Source organism: Rhagoletis zephyria, unplaced genomic scaffold, assembly GCF_001687245.7.
Source record: "Rhagoletis zephyria isolate East Lansing unplaced genomic scaffold, Rhagoletis_zephyria_1.1 Rzeph_scaffold_00723, whole genome shotgun sequence".
NCBI classification, from domain to species: domain Eukaryota; kingdom Metazoa; phylum Arthropoda; class Insecta; order Diptera; family Tephritidae; genus Rhagoletis; species Rhagoletis zephyria.
In genome coordinates this window covers 191660-202337 of record NW_016157807.1, presented here as the reverse complement: position 1 = coordinate 202337, position 10678 = coordinate 191660, and the positions used below count along the sequence as shown (strand labels likewise).

Sequence of the window (10678 nt, the reverse complement as noted above, 5' to 3'; positions counted from 1 at the left end):
GTATTGTAAATTGTTTGTTGTACAATAAAGTTAATTGTACTACAATTTGGTCATCGTTAGCATTTATTTAACAATCCAGCGATACGAGCCCGAGTATATTTGGGAAATCCCTCAAGGTTTCGAGGATAATCGTAACAATATTGAAAATATTTGAGATAGGTCGATTTTGAACCGAATTCTGAAATAGGGTGTTCTTGAAAAGTTTTCTGAGACAGGGCGTTTTCCAATCAAATTCTGAAGTAGGGCGCTTTTGAAAAGTTTTCTGAGATAGGTCGTTTTCGAACTTTCTTCCGAGATAGGTCGATCTTCCCCTCAGGTGCCGCAAAGCTTTATGTCACAGAAAACGCCTGAAAATTACTTTCGCTTTTTTGAATTTAAAAGGATGAAAAATTATCGATATAAGTAGGTATCGATACATTCGCTTGACTCATATAAGTAGTATCGAAATAGCTATTTGAGTAAACTCATTTGAGTAGGTATCGATACTTTGATGGTATCGGAACGTCCCTACTTTAGAGCAGTGTCCGCCAAAAAGAGAAAAGTCTTAAAATGAGAATGCATTAGTTATGAAATAAAAAATGAGAATGTGTTGGTGGTAATGCACGGAAAAAGATTTCTGTTGTATTACTTATTATAAAAACTTTGGTATGTTTATTGCAGTTTTTTCATTGTGCGTGTTTTTAGATCTAAACAACATAGAAACATATAATGAAAGTTAACGGCCCTGAGAAAGGAAAAAGTTGGTAACATTTTGTATGTATTGTACAAAATTATTATTATTTTTTTATAATTTAAGTGTGGATTTCTGAGCAAAAAAGATAACGTGCTTCGAGCACTCTGAATATTAAAAGAATATTTCGTTGGTTTCAAGTAGAAATAAAATGAAAATATATATATCTAATATAAATTTATTTTAAAATTAGGTAAAACTTGACATTTAAGAACAGTTTAAAATAACGACTAAACCAAAAGATAAATAACAAAACATATTGTATGTTTTAGTTGAGGACTAGTCTGGTATTAAAAAAAAAATACATAATTCACAAAGTTCTTTTAATATGAAGAAAAAGCACGACTTGGTATCATATACATACTTATTTCTAGGGGTGTATGTACGAAAAATTGTGTTATAAAATTTTTGAATGAATATTCATTCATTTTGCTCAGTGTACCTACTTTATTCGACAATAATGCGTCATCAACCTGCTTCGCCTATTGTTTGCATGCAACTAAATAATAATTGTTGCTCTGCTACTCTTTCTGTTGACGTTCGGATTGTGTACAGTGTTGCCATTTAAACTGTTTCCGGCTAGATTTAGCTGGTTGCGATAGCAAACAGCCGGAGAAATTTCGATTTAGCCGGCAGCCGATTTTTTAGCCGTTTTGCAGAAAAAAATTAGCCTGTTTTAGCCGATTTTGCTATTTGCCTTGTTTTCTTAAATTAAAAATATGTATATATGTTTCTGTTTTTGACTAAGCGACCCAAAATCTGTTAGAAATGGCTACTAGCCTTGTCGTGGAGAAAATTTTCATGTTAGGCAGGGTTGTATGAAATTGTGCCGATTTCGCTTATTTTTAACCGACTTCCAAAAAAGGAGGAGGTTCGTCGGAATATTATTATTTTTTTTTATTTTTTTTTTTTTTTATGTATGTTACCGCATAACTTTGGACCACGTCAACCGATTTCGATAACTCGATAATTTTTGCATCGGAAAGGTAGTGTCTCAGAGGTGGTCCCATACTAATCCGGTTAAGATCCGATCAGCGGATCATGAGATATATATATATGTATTTTTTTTTATATGAGAGTTGAAGTCGGTTTTTTTTTGCTAAAAATTACTAGTTATTTTAAACGAAGAAGGGATTTTCTTCATAAAATGTTTGCTATAAATGTCTTAATTTTAAGTGTGAAGTTTTATTCGCAAACTTAGAAAATAAGAAATTGTTTCACTGTTATGACACTTAAGATCCGTTTGTGTTTGGATATAGTGCCAACAAACAGAATAAATATTGGTTGGTTGGTTGCAGTGCTTCCTAGTCGCTGCCCAGGATACAATTAGCACATTATTGCGCCATTTTGATGCACTTCTCGCGGGGGATAAATATCTTGTCTGTGCACTTCCTATGTTGCTAGGTCGAACCATTTCGACTCTCTAATGAATCTGCCGATTTCGCTAATGGTAGCTCCTGATAGGTCGGTTAGTTCAGCTATTAGATGTTTCCCTAACGTCTTGTGTCTAATGTTCGAAAGGCCTGGACATTCACATAGGAAATGCTGGACACTTTCTTCGCTATCTTCTAATTGACAGCTGCGGCAAATCATATTATGGGGTAGACCTATTTTTGCCGCATGTTTGCCTATGGGCCAGTGGCCTGTGATGGTTGCTACAATTCTAAATACCTCTGGCCTTGATCTGCTAAGCAGGTCCAAGGTTTTCGCCCTGTTATAGTCAGGCCATAGTTTTCTCGCTATCCTACAAGTCTGTATATCTGACCACCTGCGTCTAGCCAGTTCAAGGAAATGCGTAGTAATCTCTCTTTGGACTACTCCAAGAGGGCAACCCAGTGCCACTGCCTGGGATTCATCCAAACCGGCTCCTGCCTTCGCCAACTCATCCGCCTTCTCATTGCCTTCTATGTTCCTATGTCCGGGAACCCAGACAAGAGAGACGGTATTTGACTGAGACACTGAGCGCAATATTACTTTGCATTCCCCAACTAGCTTGGATTTGGTAACCGGTGACGCTATTGCCAATAGCGCCGCCTGGCTGTCAGAGTATATTGTTGCTTTACTGCTGTGTCCAACCCTATTGCCTAGGATTTTGCAGGCTTCTAGGATCCCTAGGACTTCCGCTTGGAAGATGCTTGTATTATTTCCCAACCGCAGAGACAGAGCCACGCCTAGTTCCTTGGAGTAGACACCTGCTCCCACACCGCAATCCATCTTGGATCCATCGGTGTATAGAGAGATCTCTTCTCGGTCGGCCACTCGGTCTCTCCTCCAGTCCCTTCTGGATGGGAATAGCACTTGCGCGTTACAGCTGAAGTCCAAATTGCCTACCATATAATCTGTCGTCCTATTTAGTTGCATTTGATTTATGATAAACCCATGTCCGAAGTGTCTAGTCCTCCAAAGGCCCGACTCTCTGAGTCTGACCGCCGATTTCATAGCCACTTCTTTCAGGTGGAGATCAATAGGAATTAAATTGAGGATGGCGTTTAAAGCTTCTGCCGGGCAGGATCTTAGTGCGCCTGTTACTCCTGCGCTTGCTGCCCTTTGTATGCTTCTTAGCTTGCTGACATTATATTGTCTGCTTAGGCCGGGCCACCAAACCAAGGCGCCGTATGTTAGAATTGGTCTTATGATCGCGGTATACATCCACATCACAAGTTTAGGATTTAGTCCCCAGTTTCTACTGAAGATTCTCTTGCAAGTGTAGTATGCTATGTAGGCCTTCTGTCTACGGAATTCGATATTGGTTTTCCAGTTAAGTTTGTTATCCAGCACGACTCCAAGATACTTTGCGCTGGGGGACAATGAGAGCGCATTGCCGTCTAGCGATGGTAGCTTGAATTGTGGTAGTTTGTGTCTATTAGTAAATAGGATAAGTTCTGTCTTCGCTGGGTTCACATTTAGGCCGCTTCTCGTAGCCCAGGCATGTAGTCTTCCCAGGGTCCCTTCAAGGATTTCGCTAACGGTAGAGAGGAATGGACCTGTGGCTGCTATTACAACATCATCCGCATACGCCACAACTTTGACTCCCCCTCTATTGAGTTCTAGCAATATACCGTTCAGGGCTATCACCCATAGCAGTGGTGAGAGCACTCCGCCCTGTGGAGTGCCCCTGTTCACATGATGTGTAATAGAGTTAGCCCCATTTGTTGCCTGAATGATTCTATTGACTAGCATCGATCGTATCCATCTACAAACACTGTCGTCAACACCAATATCTATCAAAGAGTCTATGATGGTGTCAACCTCAATGTTATTAAATGCGCCCTCGATGTCAAGAAATGCCGCCAAAGTATATTGTTTAAAGTGCAACGATCTTTCTATTAAGCTCACCACTTCATGCAAAGCAGATTCAGTGGATCTGCCTTTGATGTATGCATGTTGTGCTGTTGAGAGTGTCGCTTCACCTAACAGCGATCGTATATAAATGTCGAGAAGCCTTTCCATTGTTTTAAGCACAAAGGAGGTAAGGCTTAGGGGTCTAAAATCTTTTGCTGTTTCGTGGTTTTTCCTTCCTGGCTTGGGTATGAACACGACTTATACCCTTCTCCAGCTTTTAGGAATGTAGCACAAGGTAATGGTAGCCTTAAAAATAGTCACGAGTAACGGTGCTATCTCTCCCTTCACCCTCTGGAGCATTGCTGGGATTACGCCATCTGGTCCAGGGGATTTGAAGGGAGAGAAGCTGTTAATAGCGTAAATAATCTTTTCCCTGCTCACGATCGAGTTCAACAGTATACTGCTAGTTGAACCAGGTTCAATTGACCCTGATGTGGGTGGATGTCGAATACATCCTGGGAAATGGAACTTGACTAACGTGTTTAGAGAATCACTAGCTGTGTTCGTCCACACCCCGTTTACTCCCTTAATGAGTGTGATATTTGTGTGTTCTTTTGATAGGATTTTGCTGAGCCTGGCTGAGTCTTTAGAGTTCTCTATAGAAGAGCAGTAAGATTGCCAGGATTTAGTTTTAGATTTTCTCAACTCCTTTTTATAAGATCTGAGGGCGCTTTTATAAGGCGCCCAGTTTTTAGTTCTAAAGCAATCATTGTAGATTTTCCTTAGTTTGTCTCTTTGGGCTCTGAGATCCCCATTCCACCAGGGTGGGGATTTCTTTCTTGCTGTACTAACTGGAGTTGATCTTTCAAAGGCTTTCTTCATAACCTCTTCTAGTTTATTTACTCTATTATCAAGGTCCTCAACTGTAGTGACAGTTGTATTTAGTGGGAGCTTACTTAGTTTATGCTTAATTGTGTTACTATATCTTTCCCAATTAGTCCTGTGGGGGTTTCTGTATTTTGAGGGGGTGCTGGAAATTCCGTGCAGATTAAAGAGGATCAGACGGTGATCAGACATTGAAGGCCTATCAGATACTCTCCACTCTTCTACAGACACGCTGTCATTCTCTGACAACAGGGTCAGATCCAGCACCTCCTCCCATCCAGGAAACCGGTTTGAACTCGGGAATATGAATGTGGGTGTATTACCTCTATTGCAGATGCTTAAGTTAGTATTTAATAAGAAGTGTAGTAAATACTCACCTCGGTCGTTCTCCGTAGAACTACCCCAAACTGGATGCCTTGCATTCGCATCGCAGCCGACGACTATAATTTGTCTGGGGTTTTTGGCTATTATCTCCTGGATTTCGGTTGGCGGACTGTCCCTATCGTGGGCCATGTATGATGAGACCAGGAGTATACTTGGCTGTCCGGTGGTCTCCACCTTAACCATTGTTGTATCTGATGTGCTGAAATTAGAGCAAAGGAATGCATTTATACCGTTCTTGATAAGAATACACGCCCGCGGTTTACCCACCTCGCTCTTATAGTAGAGTTTATAATTATTTATATTTAGTCCCATGATTGTATCGTGCTTGACCCAGGGCTCTTGAATTAGGCTAATGTCTATATCCTCCTCACTGAGAAGGACAACTAGATTATCTGTAGCACATTTGGAGTGCTGCAGATTTATTTGGGCTACTTTAAGTTTCTGGTTCAGGGTCATCTGTCAGCTTCACACCCATGAGAAGCTCACCAGCTCCATCAACCCCGGGATCTTCTTCTACCGGGCTAACCTCTCCGAGGAATACCCGCACTCTAGCCTTACGGATACCGAAGCGGAGCCGATAGTCAGCCTTCTCTAAGGCGTCTAGTGACTCTGCACAAATAGCTAGTAGAATGGGCTTATTTGTAGGCCTTCTTGGCTCTTCAACTTTTATAAGTTCCCATTCCTCGATCGCCGGTATGTCTTTGTTATGTAGCTTAAGACACCGCAGCAACTTTTCGCCTGGTTCATCCATCGGAGGCAGCCAAATGCGCGCACGTGGTCTCCTTGGAATGTCCTTAGCTGGGATCAGCTTGAGCTTCAAGCCGACAAAAGTGTCGCTGATCTTAGCGACGCATCCAGCAAGGAAATCCAGGGAGAACTGGTTCGCGCACTTGACTACCCGGTATCCCCGTAGGGATTCCGACGAGTCGAACTCTGGGTGAGGACCTTCGGGGTTGTCGAGTACGTGGTTCATTACGAGGCTCGATAGCCTCACATCAATCTCCACCCATTTTTGCTGCACTGCTAGCGGTGTCTTGCTGTTTTCATCTATTATCGCCGCCTGTAGATGATCTCTGGCGACGTCACTAAAATAGCGATGCTTCGCGGGTGCTGCGGACTCCGCATCACCACCTTGCTTAGCCTTCTTTGCGATGGCCCCTTGGCCGCCTTCGTTATGAGAGCGGTTCCGCTTCTTCGCTTCGGTGGCCTCGATTGTGGCTGCACGATCTGTCTGTAACTTTTCGTACTCTTCCACTATTTGCCTGTATTTTGCCTTGTCTTCCTCGTCACGCTCATGTACCGTACCGGCCGCTGCATTTTTGTCAATTTTATTTAACATATACAGCGCCTTCTGGTACATCTGTCTCATGACCACGCCCGAGGGTTTTCTTTTCTTAGAGGCGGGGTTGCTGCCAGCAACGGCCGCCGATTTGCTGGTTGTTGGCTGCTCGTCAGGAGTACTACGGCAGGCACTACCGGTGCTATTTTTGACTATTTGCAGAGTGGTGATACTTTGTCTGGCATCTTCCACCCTGCTGGTTTCTGGCTCTTGTACAACTGGGGTACTATGGCTGGCGCCACCAGGAGTACTTGCAACCATCTTACCTGACCTTGGGGATTTGAGGAGCTGCTCCTCCTCTGACATCGTTACGTCGTCCCCTTCTTCGCTGGTACGCTGTTCCTATTGCTGTTGTTGGTTTGTTTGTTGTTGTTGTTTGTTTGTTTTTGTTTGTTTTTGTTCCATATGTGGTCCCACGAGTAGTCCGGAAAGGGTTAGTCGCTCGTCCGCAGAGCCGGTATGCATAGAGAATGCACTTCTTACAACCGACCTTGCCCGGGCATCGGAGGGGACCGTACGCGACCAGCCATTTTTTACTACCCGCTGGCCATTCATCCATCGGCACGGTTGCCTACACACCTTGGCTTGGGTAGTGTTGGTACGGTAATCCTGCCATTTCCACCTTCAGCAATAAAAACAACACTCCAGCTTGGATTGTTAAGGAATATTGCCGAAGGCTTCAATACCAGGCTTCCCTCTTAGTTCATGGAGGCATGATACAATTCACACTGTGAGTTATACCATGACACCATTTAAGCCCCCTCGCCACGGCAAGACGACCAACGCTGAGGAGGCAGAATAAATATTACATGTATATATTGTCTTCCCAGATAGCGCATATTCAACTCTGCCTAAATTACAAAACATCATTTTTGCCCACTCCCAACGGTTTAAGGTAACGGAAAAATTGATATTTTCAAGAACTATGTACACATATGTATTTTTTTTAACAAACTTTTTTGCTGAGAACTTATTTAAATTCCAAAAACTGAATGCCAACTTAAATTAAAGGAACCAACGCTGAAGTGAGTCAAAATGAAAATAAAAGAGCACAAATTTCTATGTAAAGCAAAACTCTCTGGGAATCCTACGAGACATCTGCCGGTCATATGACCGGTCATCTAAATGGGAGATCTGCAGTCTTTTGGCATCATATCTTACATCAGAATTGAAGGAATTTCTGAAAAATGTGACCAGTTCTTTTGTGTAATTGTGATTTTGCATCCTTTGTCAATATATGGCCTCGGTTGATGTTAACTTAAGGTCGTTGTTTTACTGCCTTAAAATAGCATGGAAATTTTCACAGCGTTTTTTATATGTATTGGTTTCTATTTGAGTGTATTGAGAATCGGTCAGTCTGAAAAGGCCTCGTAGGGAAGACAATAGGTTTGTTCGTCGAAAATCCAGCGAGAATTATCACTCAAAATATCAGATAGTAAGAAAAAATGCTCCCAAATTCTCTCTCATGTGAAGAAACTTGCAATTTTCTGTACGAACGCAAATTTGCAAGATTTTCTGCCAGCTAGTGTCCACGGTTGCATTTCAAACAAAGAAATTTGTATACAATTTTTAAAATTCTTTCAGAGGGGCCAAAAACAGGATCTACGTGTATATATCTTGTCAGTCCGACTTTCTTCAACATATGTTTCAATTTCTTTGTCGGGTTTACTATATCGACTCTGGTTGAGATTGCATTCCGATTAAGAATACAGTTTTTTTGCCGAGTACCTTTCAAATCTTTGGAATTAACTAAATTAATTAAGTAAACAAGTATTAACTTACATTTTTCATTTTAAAATCGCTCTAGTTTGTAAATTTTTAAATTTAACGGACTTGTTTATTTAAATTATCGTCGACAAAAAATTCAACCATGTGCCACAATCATATGTTTTTCCTAATTGGAAATTTTTGCTGGCAAAATTTTTTCCGGCTCGAATTTGTAACTTCTCTCCCAGAAATGGTACTCGTGATTTATTTAAATAAAACATGTGAAATTTAGTTGAAACGTTTTAGCCGTTTTTAGCCGGTTTTATTTGCCAATTTAGCCGGTTCGTCCAAAAAGTTCTGGCAACACTGATTGTGTACGTGTAACTGCCATCCCTAAATTGGCGCGTCAAGCGCCAAACAACTGTCAAAAATCCTCATGCCCATACAATTTGTATGAAGCATCCCACAATAACGCGGCGCTAACGCCGAGCAAATGGAATTTTCATTTTTGACAGGGCGTTACGTGTTGAAGTTGGATGCGGAAGACGGAAAGAAAGAGAAAGGACAAAAAAGTGAAAGAGGAAACGAGAATAAAAACGAGAGGATCTGAGAAAACGTCAAAAATTACGACGCGTTGATTTGGGGATAGCGCGCGCTGACACTCGTCGACAATGGATAACGCAACGCTTAGCGCTCCAATTTAGGGACGGCAGTAAGAAGCCAATTGTGTACATGTGAAAGGCCGAATATACAGTGTTGCCAACTTTTCAGTTTCAAAAAGCACCAAATCTTGGAAAAAGAGCGTTTTACCGCACTAAAAGCACTAAATTTTTTTTTAAATCACAGGATACTCTTTTTCATAACAGTTTGTGGTAAACAAAAGTAAACAAATATACAATATTTACATGTATAAATAAATACACATTCATGCTTGCCAAGTAATACCGAAGTACTGCACATTAAAACTGGTACATCTGGAGAAGGAACAATCGAATCCCAACAAACGAAATTGAATTTTAAAGGGGAAGAGTGATACTTAATGATACCCTAATGCGAATATAGTTCCTTTCCCAGGAAAATGTTTGGCGGGCACTGCTTTAGAGCAGAGGCGGCATAGTTGCCAACTTGGTGCTTTAAGCACTAGATTTAGTGCTTTTTGAAAATTAGAACGCCAAAAAAAAAATTGTTTAGTGCCTAGTGCCCTTTTAATTGCTTTTTTCTGCACTAAAATTTCTGAATTTACAAGAATCTACAAATTTAAATGCACTAATATGCAAACCATGATTGATAAAAAGACGAAGTTGCAAACCCACGTTCTGGCGTTCTTGTTAAATTGTATTCGCGTTGAAAATGCTAGCACGCAGATAAGTTAAGTGTTTATTTTTTATTTTCTTGATTATTGATTGATTGCACAGTCCGAAAAATTTTAACTTTTTTTGCCACCTGAGTTCATCGGTTTTTAGATTTTTCGGTGCTGAATCCAAATCTGGCTGCAGAATTTCTCTACCACGTCAGAATTTTGAGATATCCTAACCTCTAAGTGTAAAGACAAGGTTTATTATAAAACAAAAATTTTTTCGCTCATTTCTACTTAGGGTATCATTAAGTATTACTCTTCCCCTTCAAAGTTCAATTTCGTTTGTTGCATTTCGATTGTTCTTTCTTCAGATGTACCAATTTTAATGTGCAGTACTTCGGTAGTACTTCGTAAGCATGAATGTGTATTTATTTATACATGTAAGTATTGTTTATTTTTTTACTTTTGTTTACCACAAACTGTTATAAAAGAAGGTATCCTTTGATTTAAAAAAAATGAGTGCTTTTAGTGCGGTAAAACGCTCTTTTTTCCAAGGTCTGGTGCTTTTTGAAATTGAAAAGTTGGCAACACTGAGGGGCGGGCATTTTTTGATTTTCCAAACACATGTAATTGGGCTTCAAAATGCTGCTTGCTGCTACGTCGACACATGTATACTATCATCGCCTTCGTGCGTCTTACGATAATTGACGATTGACTGATGCTTAGGGATGCAAACGATGCATCGATGTTTCTGAAACATCGATAACATCGGCCAAAAAACCGATGTTTACCATCGATATTTGAAAATTACTCAACATCGTAAAATTGGCGATATATCGATGTCAATTTTAACGATGTTTTAAACATCGACTTTAGTTTCGGTTCAAATTTGCCATTGCGTTCACATTATTATGTTATATTCTTTGGGCTCTGTCACACGGTCAATATTTATTGACGTGATCCAAGTATCGCGATATTTATTGACGGTGTAGTATGCAGTATTGATGGATCGTGATCCATATCGCAAAATTTCTAAAAATTTTGAAATCTGGAT

At 40.6% G+C, this 10678-nt stretch overlaps 1 protein-coding gene across 1 annotated transcript; it reads right to left on the bottom strand.

The window, feature by feature from the left end:
- Window positions 1-5278: 5278 nt before the first annotated feature.
- On the bottom strand, window positions 5279-7402 carry LOC108361254 (uncharacterized). The gene is made up of 2 exons (XM_017613834.1): window positions 5549-7402; window positions 5279-5480 (listed from the first exon to the last, which is right to left on the bottom strand). The coding sequence occupies exon 1, from the start codon at window positions 6924-6926 to the stop codon at window positions 5715-5717; it is 1212 nt and encodes a 403-aa protein (XP_017469323.1). The 5' UTR covers window positions 6927-7402; the 3' UTR covers window positions 5279-5480; window positions 5549-5714.
- Between the last annotated feature and the right edge of the window lie 3276 nt (window positions 7403-10678).

What these genes read in the sequence shown, in the direction of transcription:
- LOC108361254 (XM_017613834.1), bottom strand. Translation starts at nt 6,926, where the DNA reads ATGTCAGAGGAGGAGCAGCTCCTCAAATCCCCAAGGTCAGGTAAGATG.